Here is a 25668-nt window from a genome sequence, read left to right as displayed (position 1 = left end):
TAATTCGGAAAGAAATTCCATTATCGATGATTATTCCGATGCAGAAACTGTGGCGTCATTAGACTGTTCGTATTGTGATACTTCAGATGGTTCTGATGAAATTGAGCAAAATGAGGATCGTCGCTCTTTCATGCATTCAACAAATGAAAGAGATCATGAATTTTCTGAAGATCGCTATGGTTCAAACACTGAGAAATCATCTTTCAATCATATAACTCCCGATTATGAGGATGTACCAGGAGAAATTCAGATAATGACGATAGAAAAACATTTACAATCTCCGAAAATTTTTCCAATGGGTTCGAGAAACTTGGAGAATGAAAATCTTCGTAGATCTACTTACGATAAATGCACCGTAAGAGAGGGGGAATTTTCACTATCCAAACAGGAATACGGAATCATATATAGGAATAAAAAACTCATTCAAGGACAATATCAAACAGTTATAGACAGAAGGATCAAGACTGTGAATAACACATGCCCGTTATATTACAAACATCACCGTTTTTTCAAGAAGGCTGATGCCATAAAGGTGTATGCATACTGCATACATACTATATGTAAGGTATTCATTTTGATTATTGAGAATGCTTCTAGGTTAGATCTTGATATACATAGAGTCGAAGTTTATAGCTCATCCAGAGATTTTAACCATATTGAAGAAAAGGGCAAGCAACTTAGAGGAGCAGAAAGAAAAATAGTGAAGAATACATTGCTTCATTCGACACCGATGGATCAGCATCAAAATGATGTGTTACACCTGGATGGAACGACTATCTTAACTTTAAGAAATAGAGGAAATGTTAGATCTGAAGCAGTCTATAGAAAGGCTAAGGAAGAAATTCTAGCTAAAAATGACAGGGACTGCAACGATATACATGATCTGATTCTCATGCAGAAAGACCATCCTGAATATATCAAATCGGTAGCAGTTCCATTTCACGTGTATGTTTGGAGTAACGAACAAATTCCGCTCTGTAATAATACACAGACGCTGCACCTTGATTCAACAGGATCTGTGATTCGGAAGCCTGACAAATCATTCAAACAGGTTTATTATTACGCTGGTGTGATTCAATTATCCAGAAATAACCGAGTATGCCCTGTTATCGAAATGGTTTCTTCCGAACATGATGCAGGTGTCATTGGATCTTGGTTATTGAAATTCAAAGCCCACTGCGCAAGTAAGAATTCGAAAAAATGGCCCTTATTCGAAATTGTCGTCATTGATTTCAGTTGGGCATTTTTGAATGCTGTCCCAATAGCTTGGAATTCAATGGACCTCAAAGAATATTTGGACATCACGTTTGATGTTATCACTAATTCTAAACCATTTCCAGCAGACAAAATGAAAATATGTATCTGTTGCTTTCATATGATGGGCATAATGTCAGCGGATATAGAGGCGAATTTTTCAGATGATACGGCAAAAATTCAAATGAAACAAATAATGGCCGCATCTTTTAAAATGAATGAATGGTTATCATTTTGTCAGTGGTTTATGAATTTGCACATAGTTTTGAATTCACCAACGAAAACTCTGCAATTTCAGTCAAGTTTCAAATCTCTTTTGGAAATATGTTGCAGTTCTGAAGAGGTAAAGCAGAAAACAAAGAATATTAAAATCGCATGCAGTGATTTAATGGCTGAACATAATTCAACGAATGAAACTTCTCTATACAGAAAAAGCCCTTTTTTTTGAGAGTGTCGCATCCGAACAAATGAATATGATTGTTGATGACACTGAAAGAGTTCATCCAGAAAATATATTCTTCAATCAAAATTTTTCGAATATTATATTATTGAAGAAGTATATACCCTTTTTATCCTTATGGAGTACGCTTCTGATTAAGGATATCGATAGGAAAAGCAATGGTCCTATTGAAAGATTTTTTGGCATAATGAAACACAATATTCTGAAAAAGCAAAGAAGCCAAAAATGTAGTCGAGTGCTGAGAAAAATAAGAAAATATGTTCTTTACATCTATGCTGAGGAGAAACATAAGCTGAGTGATAAAAAAGCTGTGTGCAATAAAATCTCCAAAAAAAAACGGTGTTCCGAAGACATGGGTTTGGCATCACAAGAATTTTGGCTGAAAAAAATGAAAAAAAGACAGAGCAATTTTGATGGAAGCATGTTGAAAAAATTACTGAACTCTAAAGTTGACGACTCCACACAGCCATGCCTCTACTGTGGTGAAGGTTTACTTGATGAAACTGCAATTTGGTATGGATGTGATATTTGCGAAGGATGGGTTCATGCATGTTGCGTGGATAACCCTTCGATGAAAGAATCCTATCCATTTTATTGCGAATTGTGTTTGCCATCGAATCCTACTGAACCACCAAAACACTCCTTTTCGAAAACGAATTCTTTGAAGATACTTTTTGAAAATTATTTGGAGAAAGAATTCAGGAAATCTCTCGAGGAATTGCTGATAATAGAAAAGGATACCAGGGATCAGTCTTCCTCTGTTAAGTGGTTCGAAGAAAGACGGAAGAGAATAACGGCTTCAGTTTTTGGAAAGGTTGTGGAAGGTAATCGATCAACAGTACTCGAAAAACTTGCCACACAAATTATTTCTCAACCAAAAATTAAATCTAGAGCTATTTTTCATGGCAAATCCAATGAAGAAAATGCAAGAATGGCTTATGAACAAAAAGTGAACGTTCATTGTGACAAGGTTGGTCTGGTCATTCATCAAAACTATCAGTTCATTGCCGGATCACCAGATGGGCTGGTCGCAGATGAGGGCATTATTGAAATCAAATGCCCATTCAAAATTAGGAATATTGATCCGGTTTTGGCCATTGAGAAGGGACTCCTACCATACTGTGACAAAAATAGTGGAGAGCTTAAAGTATCTCATGACTATTTTTATCAAATCCAAGGACTTCTGGAAATCACTGACAGGAAATGGTGTGACTTCGTTATTTACACATACGAAGGTATAAAAATTGAGAGGATTTTAAGGAATAGGGACATTTGGGATGTTATTCTGAAAAATGTTAATACATTATTTTATTTTTATTTGTTACCCCATTTGGTAGGTGCGACAGAAACACCTTTTTTCTTCAAATGGAAGAGCGAAATATCTCCTAAAATATTAGATAACGGACTTGTTGAGGACCATAAATTTTACAGAAATATTGACAGAAACTATATTGTGGGAACCTTCGAGAAGCTTCCGGTTATTGTTAATGAAGTGACCAGTGAAGACTTCTCCATCTTATCTACGAAGCAATGGTTGACAAATTTTTTAGTCGATATATTCCTCAATATTATAAACTCGAATTTATTGGAATATCAAGTGGTGTCATGTTTAACCGCAACGAGAATATTTTTGTTCTCATCTGGAGAAAATCATGAGGATATTCAGAAGTTCAGAATAAACAGTAGTAAATTAGTTCTTCCTATATTACAGAATTACTCAGATATTACTCCCCGGCCTGGTCTACATCATTTTTGTCTCAGTATAGTGAATTTCAGCGAAAAAGAATTTGTGTTTATGAACCCTATGGGCAGTTCCTACAAAGAGACGGAGCTATATTTAGGAAAATTCCTGTCATACATGAAGTATCGCAACGAATTGAATGAAGAATCGTTTCAACTGGAAGGTTGGAGATGCAAAACATTACCCCATGACAGACAAAGAGACAGTTTCAGCTGTGGACCCTTCATTCTTTATTTTTTCGAAAAGATTATAAATAAAGAGCCTTTAAAAACCAACATCAATATAATAGAATACCGAAATCACATCAAGAAAGTCCTCATACAATCTTCAGATAATATGATAAACAAGTGTTTGTACTGCGCACAAACAATAATTTTAAGTGACATTGGAAAAAGGAAATGCTCTAACTGTTTTAGAAGCTAAAAAGAGTGATTCAATCAAAGAACAGCATTCGAATGGTAAGGATGCTGAAATTTGCAAATTATGTTTATTGTATTGAGATTTTCATAATTTTTTTTTGAATCAATTAAGTGAAATTTCTGTGGAAACCATCTTTCGATTACAAGAGATATTAACGTGGATTAGGCCTACTGGGGAAACCACTCAAAAAAAACGCACCCTGTACCCTACCTCCGAGGTGGTGTGGAAAAGAGTACCTATGGAATTAATTAGGAGCTCGAGAGGGCCATCCAAAAAAATTATTTGAGGTTTTAGTCTGTGTGGTCGATAAGCATTCTAAAACAGTTTTTTGTTAGGTAGCACCTCTACCCCTTCCCACTTTTCCACCCTTTCCATAACAGATTTCATTTTTTTTCTAACACTTCGACGGCCATCCAAGAAAAACTGACTGCGGTTTTAGCCTATGTGTAGAATCAGCATTCTAAAACAGTTTTTTTTAGGCAGCACCTCTACCCCTTCCCACTTTTCCACCCTCTCCATAACAGATTTCATTTTTTTTTCTAACACTTCGACGGCCATCCAAGAAAAACTGACTGCGGTTTTAGCCTATGTGTAGAATCAGCATTCTAAAACAGTTTTTTTTTTAGGCAGCACCTCTACCCCTTCCCACTTTTCCACCCTCTCCATAACAGATTTCATTTTTTTTCTAACACTTCGACGCCCATCCAAGAAAAACTGACTGCGGTTTTAACCTATGTGTAGAATCAGCATTCTAAAACAGTTTTTTTTTAGGTAGCACCTCTTCCCCTTCCCACTTTTCCACCCTCTCCATAACAGATTTCATTTTTTTTCTAACACTTCGACGGCCATCCCAGAAAAACTGACTGCGGTTTTAGCCTATGTGTAGGATCAGCATTCTAAAACAGTTTTTTTTTAGGTAGCACCTCTACCCCTTCCCACTTTTCCACCCTCTCCATAACAGATTTTATTTTTTTTCTAACACTTCGACGGCCATCCAACAAAAACTGACTGCGGTTTTAGCCTATGTGGAGGATCAGCATTCTAAAACAGTTTTTTTTTAGGTAGCACCTCTACCCCTTCCCACTTTTCCACCCCCTCCATAACAGATTTCATTTTTTTTCTAACACTTCGACGGCCATCCAAGAAAAACTGACTGCGGTTTTAGCCTATGTGTAGAATCAGCATTCTAAAACAGTTTTTTTTTAGGTAGCACCTCTACCCCTTCCCACTTTTCCACCCTCTGAATAACTGATTTCATTTTTTTTCTAACACTTCGACGGCCATCCAAGAAAAACTGACTGCGGTTTTAGCCTATGTGTAGAATCAGCATTCTAAAACAGTTTTTTTTTAGGCAGCACCTCTACCCCTTCCCACTTTTCCACCCTCTCCATAACAGATTTCATTTTTTTTCTAACACTTCGACGGCCATCCAAGAAAAACTGACTGCGGTTTTAGCCTATGTGTAGAATCAGCATTCTAAAACAGTTTTTTTTTAGGTAGCACCTCTACCCCTTCCCACTTTTCCACCCTCTCCATAACAGATTTCATTTTTTTTCTAACACTTCGACGGCCATCCAAGAAAAACTGACTGCGGTTTTAGCCTATGTGTAGGATCAGCATTCTAAAACAGTTTTTTTTTAGGTAGCACCTCTACCCCTTCCCACTTTTCCACCCTCTCCATAACAGATTTCATTTTTTTTCTAACACTTCGACGGCCATCCAAGAAAAACTGACTGCGGTTTTAGCCTATGTGGAGGATAAGCATTCTAAAACAGTTTTTTTTTAGGTAGCACCTCTACCCCTTCCCACTTTTCCACCCTCTCCATAACAGATTTCATTTTTTTTCTAACACTTCGACGGCCATCCAAGAAAAACTGACTGCGGTTTTAGCCTATGTGTAGAATCAGCATTCTAAAACAGTTTTTTTTTAGGTAGCACCTCTACCCCTTCCCACTTTTCCACCCTCTGAATAACTGATTTCATTTTTTTTCTAACACTTCGACGGCCATCCAAGAAAAACTGACTGCGGTTTTAGTCTATGTGTAGGATCAGCATTCTAAAACAGTTTTTTTTTAGGTAGCACCTCTACCCCTTCCCACTTTTCCACCCTCTGAATAACTGATTTCATTTTTTTTCTAACACTTCGACGGCCATCCAAGAAAAACTGACTGCGGTTTTAGCCTATGTGTAGGATCAGCATTCTAAAACAGTTTTTTTTTAGGTAGCACCTCTACCCCTTCCCACTTTTCCACCCTCTCCATAACAGATTTCATTTTTTTTCTAACACTTCGACGGCCATCCAAGAAAAACTGACTGCGGTTTTAGCCTATGTGTAGGATCAGCATTCTAAAACAGTTTTTTTTTAGGTAGCACCTCTACCCCTTCCCACTTTTCCACCCTCTCCTTAACAGATTTCATTTTTTTTCTAACACTTCGACGGCCATCCAAGAAAAACTGACTGCGGTTTTAGCCTATGTGGAGGATCAGCATTCTAAAACAGTTTTTTTTTAGGTAGCACCTCTACCCCTTCCCAATTTTCCACCCTCTCCATAACAGATTTCATTTTTTTTCTAACACTTCGACGGCCATCCAAGAAAAACTGACTGCGGTTTTAGCCTATGTGTAGAATCAGCATTCTAAAACAGTTTTTTTTAGGCAGCACCTCTACCCCTTCCCACTTTTCCACCCTCTCTATAACAGATTTCATTTTTTTTCTAACACTTCGACGGCCATCCAAGAAAAACTGACTGCGGTTTTAGCCTATGTGTAGAATCAGCATTCTAAAACAGTTTTTTTTAGGCAGCACCTCTACCCCTTCCCACTTTTCCACCCTCTCCATAACAGATTTCATTTTTTTTCTAACACTTCGACGGCCATCCAAGAAAAACTGACTGCGGTTTTAGCCTATGTGTAGGATCAGCATTCTAAAACAGTTTTTTTTCAGGTAGCACCTCTACCCCTTCCCACTTTTCCACCCTCTGAATAACTGATTTCATTTTTTTTCTAACACTTCGACGGCCATCCAAGAAAAACTGACTGCGGTTTTAGCCTATGTGTAGGATAAGCATTCTAAAACAGTTTTTTTTTAGGTAGCACCTCTACCCCTTCCCAATTTTCCACCCTCTGAATAACTGATTTCATTTTTTTTCTAACACTTCGACGGCCATCCAAGAAGAACTGACTTCGGTTTTAGCCTATGTCGTGGATGAGCATCCTTAAACAGTTTTTTTTTAGGTAGCACCTCTACCCCTCTCCACTTTTCCACCCTCTCCATAACAGATTTCATTTTTTTTCTAACACTTCGACGGCCATCCAAGAAAAACTGACTGCAGTTTTAGCCTATGTGGTCGATAAGCATTCTTAAACAGTTTTTTTTAGGTAGCACCTCTACCCCTTCCCACTTTTTCACCCTTTCAATAATTGATTTCATTCACACTTCGACGACCATCCAAGAAAAAATGACGGCGGTTTAAGAGCCGTTATTTTTTTAAAGCTAGTTTTAATTAATGTGACCGATAATCACTCAATCAAATATTATATATTGTGGTATTATCATTTGGAATTCTTAAGACTCAATTATCCTACTACAAAATAAATATGGCAACACTGTTCATAAATAACGAGTAACTGCCCTGTATCCCCGATTCGACTGTCTCTATGTCAGAAACCGTGGCTGGAAAAGTGTGGCTAACTTCACATAACCAATTTGAAGCTTCATTTTTGGTATTCATCGAGTCTAAGTAGCTTCTCTGGAAGCGGAAATATAATTTATTGAATCATTCTTATTTGATATCTTGAGTCATTCTGGGTCAATTCAAATATGTATCGAAAGCAGTGTTCTCTCTTGCAAATCATTTTTAATATTTGAATTTTCGCAAAAAAAATTCAACCCTATAGCTCATGAAATAAATATATAAATGCATCAAAAAGATATGAATAATTGCGATTTAATTCGTCATATATAATCGAAATTCCAAAGATTAGTCATTGAGGTACGCATTATAATAGAATAAATTCGAGAAGGCATGTGAATGTATACAATTAAAAATGCTCTTGCAGGTAGGTAAATGAGAATTTGGGAATGAAAAATATACTATTCAACAGTACGAGAAAAGATACTTAATTCCTTTTTTTCAATAAACATTCTCTCAACTTTAGGGACTGCTCATTAATTTCGATTATACAAAAAAAAATTAGAAGCAAAACATCCAAATATAATATGTTGAACATTGCGGATTCTTTTCTGAATAAGTCATATTTGATTATCCTATCCCTGAAAATATATAATGGCTCTGTATTATAAGAACTGAAAATGAAAATTCATGGAAACTATTCAAAATGTTTCTAGATGTAAATACATTGAAGAATGCAGTAAGGATATTTAGGAATTCCTTTTGAACTGACAGAACGTTTTTCATTATTTGGATTTATGATTCCGACAGGGATTAGCTTCTCAAAGGACCAAATATTGTTCCTTCTTATTAGCAGAGTACCTGCTGAAGTAATAAACGTATTAGTGAATATTGGAAGTTATTCAAATGCGTTATCAGCACCATTAAGGGAATGATGCATCCCTCAAGCTGGTTAGGTACTTTTTGTTCAATAAATTCAGGCATAATCAACATGAATTCCCAGATGAATGAAACGAATACTGAAGATGTTGACTGTCTTACTTCTCCTATACAAAAATCTATCAGTAATATTTGTATGATTTAAATGTAGGTTGATACATATAATACGTATAATGAGTTTTTCGAATGAAGTGAAATTGATGTGAAAATATGAATCTGCGGGATTATTCAAATCCAAATTTGCATTCATAGATATTGGTGAGTTTTTTATAAAAGTGTTAAAAATTTCAAACTAAAATTCGAATGAACTATTATTCGACCCGAGAAAGCCTTGTACTTTGAAATTCAGCCGATGAGCAAACTCAGATTTTAAAGCACTTACATTACTTTCTTTAAAACGCTGTTAGAAACTTCAAGGGATGATTCCATGAAAAAAAAATGTGGGTTTTCCATATATATATTTTGAGCAGTCCATGCCTAGGACACTGACACAGCTAAAGAAGATTAAGAAAAGCAATTTTCAAATTTTTTCTTAGAAACCAGAAAACTGAAATTTTTTTATTTCATTTTCATTTGGCATAGTAAAACCGCAGTATTTAGTTTGCATCTTGGTGTTAGTGCATCACAGTCATAGTTCAACCCGCATCATTAGGATTATAGCTTCACCCGCATTTAATTCAAACCAAGGTAGCTCGGGATTACCATCTGCATCCCGAGCCGCAGTGGGAGTGCTGTCCAGGTTTAACATTCATCTTATTTTTTCCTTATTTTACCTTCACCCTTCCTAATTTACTTCCTTTACTCGAAGGTGAATTTGGAAATAACGCACCTGGAACTAGCTTGACCCCAAAAAACTTAGTAGTAAGTTAAATTGTTTTTCATTTACAGTCCACTCAAAATAGCATATATATCATATAGGCCTTTGTAAGTACAAATTGTTTTCAATAATTGACCAAAGGCCGTACCATTTCGATCCTTATCGGACCAGATTTCATTTCATTTCATAGATTTCTCAAAATTTCCATTCGACATAAATGTGGTGTGGTCTGTGAGATTGACGTTCCGGTGCAAGTTTTTGCAGTTATTGTTTGGATGTTCTCGCTCATTTCAACAACTTTGCTCTTTCTCTTTCACGTCAGTGTATTCAGTACAGATTTTCTTTTTATAAGTAACATATTTTATATTTATATTTCATTTCAATATGCCGAATACCACGGAAACGGATAAGAGGCAAACTAAGCTGAAGGCCTTGGAATCCAAAAAACAAATGTTTTTCTTACGGCTTCAAAAGCTTTTAGATTATATTAAAGATTTGAATAAGCCTAAAGTTGCAGAATATTTCAGAATGGGTTTATACTCTATTGAAACGACAAAACAAAGCATTATGGAAGTTGTAGAAGAGATAAATATGATTCAGTTAGACATAAATCCAGATAGTTCACCAAATTATCAAGCAATTGAAGCTGCTGAAGATTTATATTGTCGTATTAAATTGGCCGCAGATCAGGTAGAAAAAGGATTGTTGGATTCTAGTATTAGTAGTGGTACAATTTCAAAAATTCCATTAAAACCGCAACACAAATTACCTGCAATTGAATTAGTGGATTTTAATGGTGATCCTAAAGTATGGCCCATATTTTACCAAAACTTCAAGAGTTGCGTTCATGAAAATGCTGAGCTAGACGATGCGTGCAAAATACATTATCTGCTGAGTAAACTCAGTGGTCGTGCCCTCACTCTTTGTTCTGGAATACCTCCAATTGCAAATAACTATGAAAGTATTTGGAAGTTGTTGATTGATACATATCAAGATGAAAGATTGTTAGCTTCCACCTATTTACGATCAATATTCGAGTTCAAACCTATAACTGTGGAGTCATCCAATAATTTGAATCATTTTCTAAAAAAAAAATTACGTATCTGTTAGTGCATTCAAGCAGGATCCTCTTGACTTTATTCTGGTCACTTTGGCTCTCACTAAATTAGACAATCAAACTCAACGTTCATTCGAAATGACATTGAAAGATAATGAATTACCATCCTATGAAAATTTAATTAATTTCATTAGACAGCAATCAAGGATGCTTAGTCGTAGCGGTATCGGCCTAAGCACGCATAGCACACCAAAATATTCTTCTGATAAACAGAAATCTACCCACTCCTACGTAGCGTCAAATTCACACTCAACTTGATCTGGTTCAATTCAATGTTCATTGTGCAAGCAGTCACATTTCATTCACAAATGTAATAAATTTTGAAAATGTCTCCATTTTGTCGTTATAAAGTGGCTAAAGAAAAATGTTGTTGTTTGAATTGTTTAAGTTCCAAACATAAGATTTCCTCATGCAAATCAACAAATACATGCAACGCTTGTAAACTCAAACACCATTCATTATTGCATTTTGAAAATAATGAAGAAAATTCAAATATGAATAAAAATAATAGTAAGGTGACTGAACCACAACCTCAAACTTCGTCTTCGGAGCAGGACCCACCTCGGGAAAAGGTTGGTTATGTTGTGTCCTCACACTCGAATGCCTCTACCTCTAATTCTAGAGTTTCTCTATTGCCTACTGCCAAGGTTCTAATCTCATTTCCTGGTGGAAATAGCAAGGAAATTCGCGTCTTAGTTGACAGTGGTAGCGAAGAAAATTTTCTTTCATTTCAATGTTGTCAAAATTTGAGCATTCCGATTATGGAATTAAATCAAACTATTATAGGAATCGGAAACTATAAAAGTGCCGTCAGAGGCATTGCAAGAAATATTTGCATTTCTTCTCGCTATGACTCAAATGTATTTTTCACTTTAGATGCTTCAGTAGTAGATAACTTGACTGTCAAATTGCCAAGGAGTAATATTTCTCAAGAATATTTAAATTTGTTTTCGAATATTCCCTTAGCTGATGATACATTCACTGAATGTTCGGAAATTGATGGCAACCCAGGATCTGCTATTTTCGCAACGATTCTGAATGAGAATAAAATTTCACATAAAAGTGATTCACCAGTAGCAATAGATACAAGTTTGGGTTATATTATTTCCGGTAAAGCGCGAACGGCCGCTTCAAACGAGATTGTTCGATCTAAATTTTATTATAATGCGGTGATCTCCGATGAACCCCTCGAAAATTTAGTAAAAAATTTCTTGGATCTTGAAGAAGTTCCGGCTATCAAACATTATACTGATGAGGAATTAGTTTGCGAAACTCATTTTCAATCTACTTTTTCCAGATCTACTTCTGGTCGATATACAGTGTGTCTACCTTTCAAGATAGAACCCAATAACTTGAGTGATTCCTTTACCACCGCGTTAAAGAGATTTTTCAGCTTGGAAAGAAGGCTTAGCTCATCTCCAGTTCTCAGGGAACAATGTAGCGCTATCATTTCAGATTACCTTCAACAAGGTCATATGAATAAAATATGTTCAGTCGATGATGATAGATTTCAAGACATAAGAAATCATCCGCATTATATAATTGCACATCATCCAATTTTTAAAGATAGTGTGTCCACTCCTGTTCGAATTGTTTTTGATGCCAGTGCAAAAACTACACCCTCATCTCTTTCATTAAATGATTGTTTGCACACGGGATCTAAATTACAGGTGGACATAGTTCAAATGTTTCTCAATTTTAGATTGTTTTCTATTGTCCTTATCGCGGACATTTGTCAAATTTCTGAAACAAGATCGCGTCTTTCAATTAATTTTATGGCGATTTTTTCCCAATCAAGCTATTGAAGTTTATCAAATCAATAGAGTGGTATTTGGTATAAGATCATCTTCATTTTTGAGTCTCAGAGTAGTAAGACAATTATGTCACGACGAAGCTCAAAATTTTCCATATGCTTCGAAAATAGTTTTGAACGATATGTATGTATGTTGATGATCTAGTAACCAGCGTTGATAGTATCGTTGAGGCAAAAACGCTATTCGTTGAACTGACAAAATTGTTCGAATCTGGCGGTTTTGAAATCAAAAAATGGTATACAAATTCTCCGCAATTATTGTCATGCATACCCTCCGAGAAACATTCTCCTGAGATAATTAATTTTGAAAAAGATTTCTTTCCTGTATTAGGAATACAGTGGAAATCTGAATCGGATGTACTTTCATTCGATGTAGCATTAATTTATCAAAGTAATCAAAAATATACAAAGAGAACCATTTTATCACATATTAGCAAAATCTATGATCCTTTGAGTATCTTAGGTCCTGTAGTATTGTACGCGAAATTGTTTATTCGTAAACTCTGGTCCATTAAATTAGAATGGGACTCGGACCCTCCAGTCGAACTTGTTAACAGCTGGAAAGATTTTGAAAATGAATTGCCTCTTCTTACTCAGGTGAAAGTTCCTAGATGGCTAGGAGCTCATACAAATTCGCCTATAACCTTAATAGGTTTCTCCGACGCAAGTCAAACTAGTTATGCCGCTGCTGTTTATATGAAAACTGTTTCAAACGGTAAATCCTGCATAAATTTGATATGTTCTAAATCTAAAATTGCTCCACTTAAAGTTGTGTCTATACCCCGCTTAGAACTTTGTACTGCCCTGTTTTTATCGAAATTACTTAAATATGTAATTTCTGTTTATTCCACTCGTTGCCAAATAGATAATATTTTTGCTTGTACTGACTCGATGATTGTGTTAGGATGGATAGCGCAGTCTCCGCACAAGTTTAAGACTTTTATAGCTAACCGCGTTTCTCAAATTCGGTCTAATTTGCATATAGAAAATTGGTGTTTCGTTCAAGGAACACAAAATAGATATTGATATTGTTTCACGAGGAGTCACACCCTCCAAATTTCTTTTGAATATTGAACGTTGGCTTCACGGCCCCTTGTGGTTAGAAAAGGATGAAATTTTCGGCCTTTGAAATTAATACATAATGTAAATCTGTCGGAAGATTTACCTGAAGCACAAATTATTTCAATGGTTGTCACAACAATTGACGAGTTATATTCTTTCATATCAAAATTTTCCAATTTCACTAAACTCCTTAGAAGCATGATATATGTTTTGAAATTTGATTTTTTGATGTTAATAATTATAGACCTATCTCAATCCTCAGTTGTTTTTCTAAGGTATTAGAACGGTTAGTGTTCAATAGGATGATCAAATTCCTGGATAAATTTAAATTGCTTACTACTTCACAGCACGGTTTCAGATCAGGTCGCTCAACTCAATCTGCGGCTCTGGAATTTGTTGAATTTGTTTACGAGTGTCTTGACAATGGTTCGCATGTCGCGGGATTATTTTTTGACCTGTCCAAAGCATTTGACAGTATTTCTTTCCAGTTTATACTCGACAAATGCTATAATTTGGGATTCAGGGGAGTATTTCTTGAATGGATTAAAAGTTATCTTGAAGGGAGAGTTGTATCTGTCAGGGTTCGTGAAGCAACATCAAGTACACATAGTCTGAAACTGGGGGTACCGCAGGGGTCTGTGCTGGGACCACTTTTATTTCTGTTGTTTATCAACGACCTTCCGGAGAAATTAAGGAAATTATTCATTAATAGAAGCAATACTCGCAACCAGCTATCCAATATACTTCGAGCTATCTTGTTTGCCGATGATTTCTCTTTGGCAGTTGCTGCGGATACCTTGGATGAGCTGCAGAGGTTATGTGACTTATTGATTCAGTGCTTTGTTGATTGGTGTCATGTAAATGCCATCATTATCAATGTTAACAAGAACGAATGTATTTATTTTTCAATTTCTGACAATGTCACTGCTCTTGTGGCCCGATATTCAGACTCTGTCATCTCATCAAAGGACGTCATAAAATTTCTTGGCATAAATATCGATAGGCATCTAAAATGGGATGCACACATAGATGCAGTATGTAAAAAACTGTACAGTTTTTATTATGCATTATGTCGGATCGGATTTTTACTTCCCTTGCATTCACTTATGAATATCTACTACAGTTTGGTTTTTAGTCACCTAACATATAATATCTTGTTATGAGGGAATTCGACAGATGCTAATAGAGTTTTAATTCTCCAAAAAAGAATTTTGCGTTTAATATATAATGTTGCACCACGATCGTCTTGTAGACCAGTCTTTTTGGAAAATAGAATATTATTATACCATTTGCTTCTATTTCCATTTTTAGGTGTTTGATTTTTGTTAAGGAAAAGCATAATGATCTGGTAAACCTTTCTAGCTTCCATTCCTATAATACTAGAAATGATGTCATATTGTCAATACCCAAACATAGGACAACCAAGTTTGATATGTCACCTAAGTATCAATGCATTAAAATATTCAACCACATTCCACGTAATATTAAGTCTCTTAATGTAATTAATTTTAAGAAAGTTGTTAAGCAGATACTTCTGCAAAAGTGTTATTGTAGTGTTAATGATTTTGATAATATTTGAAGTAACTTCCAACTATGACTTGTCCTATACATACCTTGTTATGTCTAAAAGGATCAATAAACTATTATTATTATTATTATTATCTAGATTCATAACTTCAAGGGGTGAAATCGCCCAAGAAGGGTAGTATTCCATTTTTATTTAGTATGCGGTGGTTGAAGTTTATGTTATTTTTCTTCTGAAATAATCGCAAAACTTTCTTCTCAGTTTTTTTCGGCTTGTGATATTTTTAGCAAAATATTTTGTTTTTTGGTATAAATTGTTATGTTTGAGATCAACACGAAGAATGTTCATGACCTGATAAAACGGATAAGTCCTTCAAGCACAAGTCGTAAAGGACGGAAACAATACATATCATATTTTTTAAAACTGAAGTATTAATAATAACAGAAGGAATTATCATCCGAAGATGCAAATAAAAAAGAGAGCATTCAGAGGCACATGAATAAAATAATTATAATACAAGATAAGATAAGATAGAAAAAGAGCTTGGACAATACGAATGAAAAACCTATTAGAGATGGTAGGGATGAACCAATGAACGCCCGCTGCTCTACCTGTTACCTTAGGGTGAGTATATAAGTATGTACCCCAAACCTGCAATGCGCATAACCAGAGGTATAAACGTTAGTTGTTGATTTCTATTTGGCATTCGTAGTTTGAAAGATCAACAAAATTTGTAGTGTTATTGTTTTTCTCGAACGTTGAATATTAAGTGATATATTAATACTACTCGGTATTCGTGAAAGTGCAAGGTTGAAAATATATTGAGAAATATTTACTCCTAAATCTTCTCAATTCGTGCTTAAGTTTCCAGTCGTTCTTCAGGGGGGTTTTGAAAGTTATTTTTCTATCCCCAATAAGATGTCTTGGGCCATGAATGCTCCGCAGTTTCCAGGAGTTGTTGCTTTTGAGAATATGAAAAAGAACCATTGCTTGAGAGATTTGAGCAAAAAATACAGTTATTTGAGTTCCAGCATTATTAATCATATTGCAGAGATGTATAACTTTGATGGTAAGTTTTCCAGTGTTTACTATTTTCAATAATCAACTATATCATAATAGATAGGTATCTTTGAAAAAATCCCCCAACTCGTTAATGAGAGGTATTTCATCAGATTAGATTAAACATTTCTTCATAAACTTTTTAGGGTTTTCACTCCCAATCTCTGCGTAATTTTTTGCACTAATTTGTCAGGAGCAAATTAACTAGAAAAAATTGTTGCCTGACAATGAACTGAAAATAAATAACGTTGAAATTAAAATTTTGAGTTGTAACGTTTCGGAGTCTATATCAGACTCCTTCATAAGACGAAAAATCTATTTTCGAAATTCTTCTGAATTGTGGCTTTTGTTTGACATTAATTGTCAATACATAAAAACAGAGACTTCATAGAAACGTTGATTCATTTAATTTTGAAATTACCGGATGACAGTTCCTTATTTAGTAAATTGATCCAAATATGATCTATTCCTACCGAACAATTTGCCAAATTATCATCTTGATCTAATAGAATACACGTAGACTCTTTAATCTTTCGTTTATAATGGTCTGGTTCCGTCATTAAAATTTTAGTGTTGTCCCAATCCATCATGTGGTCTCCCGTATTAGAACAAATCTGCGATCTGTGATCGATTAATTTCTCTATTTTCAATATTATTTTTATGTTCGCGTTTTCTTATTTCTAGAGGTCCGGACGTTTCACCTGTATAAGTTTTACCACAAATACAGGGTATGTTGTAAATATAATTTTTTGATTTTTGTTTTTCGTTCAAAGGTTTAGTTTTTGTTAATATAGATCTTAAATCATTTTGCGTTTTACAAACAGTTTGTATGTTGAACTTCGAACCGATTCTTCTTCTTTTTTCTGAAAGGCCATTAACATAAGGAATTACATTCAATAAATTTGGTTGTTCTTGACGGTTTGTTGGTTGTTCCTGATCATTATTACGATTTTGGTTATTCATTTTTCTCTCTAAATTAAATATTGTTTTTTCAATAAAATTTTCCGTGTATTGATTATCCCTAAGAAAATGATTAATGAAGTCAACTTCATTATTTCTAATTTCGGGTGTAGATGAAATTAAATTAGCTCTATCATAAAGTGTTTTAATAATACCTCTTTTGACACTCACTTGGTGATTGGAATAAAAATTCAAATATCTATTAGTATGTGTCGTTTTTCGGTAAACGCTCGTTTCAAAATAAGTAATTCGAAAACTTTTTTATTGAAACATCTAGGAATGAAATTTTGTTATCCTGCTCTAATTCCATTGTAAATTTTATTGTAGGTGCTTTGTTGTTTATTTGATCAAAAAAATTCTCTAGTTCATCTCTACCATTTTGCCAAATCACAAAAACATCGTCTTCATCATAGCCATACCAAATTTTTGTTTATAGAAAACATCATCTAATTGAAAATATGTGGAATTCAGGCAAACTTCTAATATCTCCATTATATCATCAATAGTCAATTTCGAATTTACATACATGGTTCTATCATTAATCAATTTTGTTCTCACTATTTCAAGAGTTTCATCAATTGGAACATTTGGAAAAAGATTTACTACATCAAAACTTACTAAGATGTCTGTTGCATTTAAATTAGAATTTCTTAATTTTTCAAGAAAGTGTTGAGTATTTTTCAAAAAACTAGTTGATTTTCCTGTTAATGGGTTCAAAAATTGTAATATATATTTAGCAAAATTTTGACAGGGGGATCCGAGTGAACTTACTATTGGTCTCAAAGGAATAAGAGGTTTATGTATTTTAGGTGGGCCGTATAAATGTGGGGGTTTGCTATAAGATGGTGTGATAAATTTCTTTTGAGCATATGTGAATTTTTTGGAATTTCTTGAAATAATATTCTTCACTTCACTCTCTGTGAGAGAAGTTGGATCTTTTTTGATTTTGAAATATTTATTGTTATCATCAACAATTTCTGAACGAATTTCAACGTTTCTGTGCGGTCTCTGCTTCTATGTATTGACAATTAATGTCAAACAAAATCCACAATTCAGAAAATTTTCGAAAATAGATTTTTCGTCTGATGAAGGAGTCTGATATAGACTCCGAAACAACACAACTTAGAATTTTAATTTCAACGTTATTTATTTTCAGTTCATTGTCAGGCAACAATTTTTTCTAGTTAATTTGCTCCTGACAAATTAGTGCAAGAATTTACGCAGGAGCAAATCGTTGATTTCATTTTCAATTGATTTTGTTTCAGAGATTGGGAGTGAAAACCCTAAAAAGTTTATGAAGAAATGCAGAATCTTCCTAGAATAAATTTCAATCGATATCTTGATTAAACATTGTCAAGGTGAACTATCAGATTGTTCTACTATTCTGCAAGAAGGTTGTTTTATAACGTTCGTTTTGCATGCTTATGTTGATTTTGTATGATCCATCGAAAAAGGTGGTAAATTGCTATTTTTTCAAAATAAAGTAGAATAATGTGGAATTACGAAATATTTGTCCTCAGCAGCCCCAAAAAAAAAAATTAACGTAATGAAACAATTGGTTGTTAATAATTCTATTGATTTTTTCGAGTTTATTTTCATAATATTAATTGAAAAAGCTGGTTTAACATTTGTAATTCGCATAGCAGTTCGGAAAAATATATTTTATGTTCAGTAAAAGTCCAATGGTTTTCGAGATATTGAAGATTTTCGAAAATTCAAGAAAATCACACCTTTTGCTACTCGATTATCAGGCAAGACTCCAAATGTAGGAATTGAGTGAATTGAGTTCAACCCAGCGTGGTGTAAAAAAATAATATGGTGCCAAAGCAAGAGAAAACATGCCTGTTTATCTGAGATTCTGAAATGGTATAACTCACTCTATTTCCAGCATTGAATAGAAAATAAATTTCTATTACAATGAGTGAATGCTGAGTTTGATGTAAGCCTTTTGCTTTAATTTTAGGCAACTGGAATAAGACTTGCAAGCAGGCCCTATAGTTATAAAGTTAATAGTTTTTGAGCAAATTTCAAATAACGAAGTGAATTTTATCACTTTTACAATAGTTAAGAAAAAATTTATTTCTATTACATTGAGTCGAAATCTTTGTTACAAAAATGCTGAAATTTAATTTATAACTTGAAATTAATTTGAAAATATTGATTTCACAACGTTGGGGTTCAATAATAAAAGAAAACGAGACAAACTAATATTGAAATATCGTTTCATTGAATACAGTTTCACAAATAATGTTTAAATTGGCCACCATGAGTTCTGATACATGCTCTATAGTCTACACTTGCTAATGAATCATAGCTTTATTGCATATCAACAATTTGAAAATGAGTATCGTTTCATTGAATTAAATTTCGCAAAAGATGCTCTAAGAGGCCACCATGAGCTTCAGTACATGCTCTATACCTTCTTATAAATCATTGCTTTATTTTGCTTGCATTTCTCATTTTGGTTGCTAAATATTTCAGAAACAGTGTTCACATTAATCTAGGCCTCAATTGATTGTAATAGGAATTCATTTTGTATCAAATGCTGAAAATACAGAGAGTTATACCATTTCGGAATCTCAATGAAACGGGCATGTTTTTTCTTGCATTGGCTCTCAAGTAACCATATTATTTTTTACATCACGGTAGGTTGAACTTATGAAAAAAAAATAAGCAAAACGAAAAAGTTGAGTTAGATCTTTTTTTTATGAAGAACTATTTATGCGCCTCAAAAATAATGATTTACATTCGATAGATCATCTATCCAGGAATACTATACAGAATACAGTTTGAAAAAATTCCTTCATTTGAAGGCTTGCCTGCAAAACGAGTGGCGAAGAGTGTAATTCTCTTGAATTTTCGAAAATCTCCAATATCTCGAAAACCAAGGCATTTTTAATAAACGTTAAATATATTTTTCTGAACTGCCATAGTGTCCTCCACCCGCAGGCTCTATATTATCCATTTATTACGCCACACCCTGTATATAGTACGCCATACCTTGGGTAATAAGCCTACGGTTTATGAGTTGTTGGAATCTTTATGAAAAAATGCTGAGAACGGAAGGTCACTTTTCGAATATTTCTGCTGGGAACGTTTTACTCGGGAAAGCAGCAATTTCGAACTGCTTGATTAGTCTGTGACTTCCGGAAACGATAGATGGAAGCTGAAATTCGATGTTGCGTTAAATAATTTTCACATTTCATAATTTGTTCATCATTGTTCTCAAAATTATTGATCGAAGCATCGAATTTCAAGTTTCCTCCTGTGGTTTCCGGAAGTCACAGAGTAATCAAGCTGTTCGGAACATAGACATAGATATTCTCAATGTCTATGGTTCGGAATTGCTGTTTTATGGTTCTTCTTCTAGTTATTTCTGAATTTTTATATTCAAATAATACATTAGGTGTTTATTTTTTCAGCGTTCATGGCGGATTTGCACCTCAAGGCACTCACAGGCAACGTCATGCGTCCATTGCACGCGAGCAAGCGCGAATCAAGTATAGATAACGCTGACACGTACTTCTCTATAGAGGAGATAGAGGAATGTATTGACGATATTTTGGAAGGCTACATAGTGTTGGTCATAATGAGAGGTTTGCCGGGCAGCGGTAAATCGCACTTAGCGAAATCCATACTTAGGGCTTGTTATACCAATCCGAACTACGAGCATCATATACACAGCGCCGACAACTTTTTCATGAACAGAGGGAAGTACAAGTACGACGCGAGGCAGATCGGCCAGGCGCACCAGTGGAACCAGAGGAACGTGGACCACAGGATGCAGGAAGGTTATAGTCCCTTGATCGTGGACAACACCAACACCGAAATGTGGGAGATGATGAATTACGTTGGGATGGCCGTGCGGAACGGCTACAAGATCCGCGTTCTGGAGGTGAACACCAGATGGTGCTTCAGTTGCAGAGATCTTACCAGCAGGAACCAGCACAATGTTCCCAAACGTACCATCGAGAACATGTTGGCGAGGTACGAGATGGGCATTACGGCTGAGAAACTCTTGGTGAATTACCATTACCAAGACCATTACGGTCTTATGAACGGGGTATCTAACCTCAATTTGTCGGAGTCGCCAAACATGTACAACTATTTCGGCTGGGACACGAGCTTAGATAACCACGTCGTTGAAGATTGGAGGATCTTGGAGACTCCCACACGTCAAGTTGGCTTCGCGCCTATCGCGCCCGTCAAAAAGCCAGCTACGTCCGAGATCGGCACTAACACGGAAATCTTGGATTTCCATCGAGAGACGGATCTCAAGGTTATGTACGGAAGGAACAGGGAGATCGCGGAAACGCGAAAGGGGATCGCCGTTAACAGGCCTGGTATGTTGGACGAGGGCTGTTGGACCGGGGACGACGTTCGGTCGGACAGAAACGAGGACTTGAAGAAGCTGATCGATATTTTCCAGAAAGTACCGGCCGAGCACATCAGAGAGATGTACGACGATTGTAGGGGGTATTTCGACATGACTTTCGAGATCATCTTGGAGGATAACAAGGATTATTCGCATCTAACGTACGAGCGGACTAACGATCAGCAAATGGCGGAGGAAAATTCGGTCGTTAGTGGTAAAAGCGCGTCCGTGGAGTCGCTGAACGAGGTCGGCGTAAACCCGGAGACCCAGAAGTGCATCCTGGACGTGCTGGTCAAGGAGGATGAGAGGTTCGCCAGAAAATTGCAAGAGGAAGAGAACAATGGATCGACGGTTAGCAAATCGCCCCCGGAAGGTCTCCGGGAGATCATGAACGAGCAGGCGGCGTTGCGGTTGCACAAGAGGCAGATGCCGGCGTTGAAGACGCCCAAAGACCTGTCGACGGAGCTCACGAAGAAGAAGCTGTTCGAGACGTTTCCGCACGTATAACAGGACGTCATACTGAAATTGTACCACGCCAACGAGCTGAATTACAAGCAGACTGTCGACGATTTGATAGCTTCCGTAGGCCAAGCAGGCGTAGGTTCGACAGGCGGGAATATAAGGGAGCCGCCCATCAGCGAGTCTACGATGCAGGAACTGGAGGAGGCTCATATAGACTGTGAACCGCCAGCAAAGGTGATTATCCGTTCATTCATCAGCTTGCCATACGAGCACAATATCGAAAAACCTTTTTCCCAAGGGAAATTCGGGATTTACTCGAGCGTGTCGGATTAATATATAATCTTTTTAAGAATTATTGACGTCCCAGTAGGCCTTGAAAGTCCAGACGCAGCTTGATATCTGGTCACAAAAAAACTTCAATAGTTTCAATCGCAGAACAGGAATATACAAAAATAACCTAGAAAAGTATTTGAAAACAAGAAATATTCAAATTCAGAGCATATTAATCGGCATTCAAAATTGATACAATTATGTTTTGAATGTCAATTTGTTACAATAAATTAAGAACATAAAAAACAGGAAAAAATTCAAAATCTGCCATCAGTGCATAGATTCACATATATCAGGTCTATAGATCACTGTTTGTTTATCAATAATACCAACCTGAATTACGCAACACGAAATCTTTAACTTATGGGCCATTACCAACCTAAATTCAATTTTCCACAGCCACTCGAGATGTTTATCATTCTTGAATGGACAATAAAGGGAGGTACCTTGGACTCTGAAGAGAACCTCTACGAAAAATTAGATCTGTATATAGGGGGAATTGTCTAGGACAGTCTGTGAGAATAGTAAAAAAAAACGATCATTGTACGTACTCGTGCGTGTCAGATTGAGATATAAGTGTTTAATTACATGTTGAAAAGTGTATATTCTCTCAATCTGACAATTTAAGTGTGACGAAAATGTGTGGGAGGGCGCCAAACTTGCAAAAAAAAAACGTTACGTGTACATTCTCGAGCACGGTGGCTTTTTTCCTTAATTTGAAGCTAATGATTCAAGAATAACGAAAATAATATAATCTGACAGTTTCAGCAAGCCGAAACAATAAAAATTGGCCATAAAGGTCAACAAAATCAGTTTTTTTGAATTATCTCTTCTCGTGGGCTTCACACTGTTTTCGTGTTCATTATTGAAGTTGTAGCGCAACATCTTCTACAAATTTTGTCCGAAGCAATTTTTTCTACGTTTGGACGTTTTTGAGATATATGGCGATGAATGTACATCAGACTGAGTTTCTGCATTGACCTTGTTTTCGTATGTGTGGCTAAGCTCTCCCTTATCGCCCTCTAACTCGAAAACGGTCGAGAGTATGTCTGACACGCTAGATTTTTTTTGCATTCTCGAAGGAGCGCTGTGACCGTCACGTCCGAATTGTCAGTCCCTTGAAAAGTAGCTTCCTTTGGGTCCAATTAACATATCCTCTAACAATCTGAAACGCTTATTTTTAACTCTTTCGTACGGCCATCCCCACCACGCAAACTGTCAAATTAACATGAATTTATTATCAGAGACACGTGGGGCGTATGCAGTACTTGATCTGACAAGCTCGAGTATGTACACCTGACGATTTTTTTTACATCTTTGAGAGCCTACAGACGCTTTCCCCACCGTTGGAAGTGCATAGAACCTTATTTCTTTCTATCATCTTCAAAATCCACTAGGTCTCCACGACGCTCGAGTAAATCCCGATTTAGCATCTTCCTGCCCCAACTACAGCATTATTGTACAGATCTAGGATCTATTTTATCTATTACTGTTTCAACTTCACTATCTTGAAAGTTTTGTGTAGGTGATTTTTGGTTAAACGGTTTTTTTTGACCAATTATCCGAACTCGAATTGTGTGACTGTTTATGACGGCTAAATTACATATTCCCATTCTCTTACAGGAGGATAAGACTAAATCGGCTACTGAGTACCGGGAAGAGGCAGATTACCACCGCAAAAAACGAAACGAACTGAATCAGAAAGCCAAAGAGCACCACAGGAAAGGACAAACGGAGATAGCTCAATTTTATTCGGTGCTGGCGCAACAGCAGACCAAGTACTACGACACGGCGAACAACAAGGCTGCCACGGTTTTCCTAGACGAAAACTCGAAGCAGTTGAAGAACATGAACACCTTGGACCTCCATTATCTCTTCGTTAAGGAAGCCGTGTCCGCCTTGGACATTTTCATCGACGGTAAAATCGAGCATCTGAACGCAACCGCCGGGAAACAAACTCATTCCCTCCTTATTATAACCATAAGAGGCAACAGGAGCGCCAACGGAGTTAGCAAAATAAGGCCTGCTTTGATGCAAAGACTCGAAGCCAGAAAAATAAGGTGAGAATTTACTTAACTACAACCATAAATAAACTAGAATTGAATCACGAAAAATAAAAATAATAAACTCAAAAGAATAAAATTTAAAAAAAGTATAAGAAAAACGTTTCGAAGCAATGAAACTTTCAATAAAGATGAAAAGTACTTTTCATCTGCGTGAAGGCCACAAACTCGAATTCGGTCAACTTTATTTTTTCGTCAAAAAGAGAGATTTTCTATTTTATTTCTGCCTCACCATTGAAAACACCCTGTGTAGACTATGCATTATAATTTACACTGTTTTCTTTTTTTTCAGATATCATAAAATGAATCCGGGGCTGCTAAAAATCAAGATCAAACGCAACACGCCTGTTACCAACGATCTCTGATGTAGTATATTCCTGATACTTGTTAAAATTTTTCACACATACATTTTATGACCATAAATTTGATGGGTTTGTTCAAGAAGGAATATGTTAGGTGAGTGAAAAAGAGCGTCTAGGTTCCTAATAAGTTTTAAGAACACTCGATGTTCTGCAGTTTGTCTGAATTGGGCCATATTTTAATGTTTGGAATTTTTTTTCATTTTTTTTTAGTGTTAATATGTATGATAATTGTTCGGACAAAATGCACCTAACACAATACAGTAAGTTGTATTAATTTCATTTATTTTTTGTTAACCGCGATAGTGAATTTTAAAGTTGATGGGTGAAATTTGTAAAACACGTTGATAGATTGTGTGAATGTTATTGATATAATGATATAATGATAAATAATGACAAAACAGCAGTCACAGAAGCAGTGTTAAACTACTTGTATGTGACCTACATATTCACTCCAACTTTTCAAAAAATAAAATAGATATAAAAATGCAACACAAAAAAATAGGTAACCAGGTAAATTACTCGAAAAAATTCACACAAACACATCACATTTGTTTTGATCATGTTTCACCCATTTTCGATGTACATGTTCAAACAATTTAATTTATTCAAACATTTTTTCTTGCAGTGTATATTTTTATATCCATTGTTATTCGGTGAGCTGCAATATTGTTTATGTTTGTTTCAATATCGAGCTTTGACATTGGTACTTAGTTTTTTATAGTTTTAGGTGTTCATTATAAGTTTTAGGTTATATTATCACGTTTTCTGACAAATAAACTTTTAAGTACAAATTTGTAATAGGAACAACTTTATACAAATATATTTTTGATATTATATACCTAATTATACTGAAACATATCAGATTGCCTTTCTGAATGTTAAAAGTAGTTGGTTAAGATTTTTGGTGCTGGAAAATGAGGGGAGAGGTTCCCAAATTTTATTGAAAGGTGACGAGAACAAATTGTGTTGGCTGTGTATGGTGCTATAAGTAAACATTGTTATCTGTGTGCAATATTTTTAAATTAATAATAAGTACACCTATGTTACCATTACTTGTTCGATAAGGTTTGTGATATAATTTTGTATCTACTTTTTTATAATAAATTATGGACAATACTTCAGTGTTTCCTTTGTAAGTCTTATGTGCCCTTCAAATGAACATTTCGATAGATTCGAGATAAGTTCTGGTTATCTCAGTTCCTACCACAATATTTTGAGTAGTAGTTGTGATAACTGATAATTCAGGAATTAATCTTTGCTCCACTAGTGTGGAGTTA

General features: G+C 35.5%; 1 protein-coding gene across 1 annotated transcript; it reads left to right on the top strand.

Moving 5' to 3' along the window:
- Positions 1 to 9647: 9647 nt before the first annotated feature.
- On the top strand, positions 9648 to 24394 carry LOC123319280. Its single transcript, XM_044906152.1, is given in 5 exon segments — positions 9648 to 10224; positions 12657 to 12908; positions 20222 to 21870; positions 23590 to 24026; positions 24322 to 24394. Coding segments are annotated over 5 exon segments (2988 nt in total).
- The last annotated feature ends 1274 nt before the right edge of the window (positions 24395 to 25668 follow it).

This window comes from Coccinella septempunctata, chromosome 8, assembly GCF_907165205.1.
Source record: "Coccinella septempunctata chromosome 8, icCocSept1.1, whole genome shotgun sequence".
Classification (NCBI taxonomy): Eukaryota; Metazoa; Arthropoda; class Insecta; order Coleoptera; family Coccinellidae; genus Coccinella; species Coccinella septempunctata.
The sequence above is the reverse complement of the archived record's forward strand: the minus strand, read 5'-3'. Positions and strand labels throughout refer to the sequence as shown.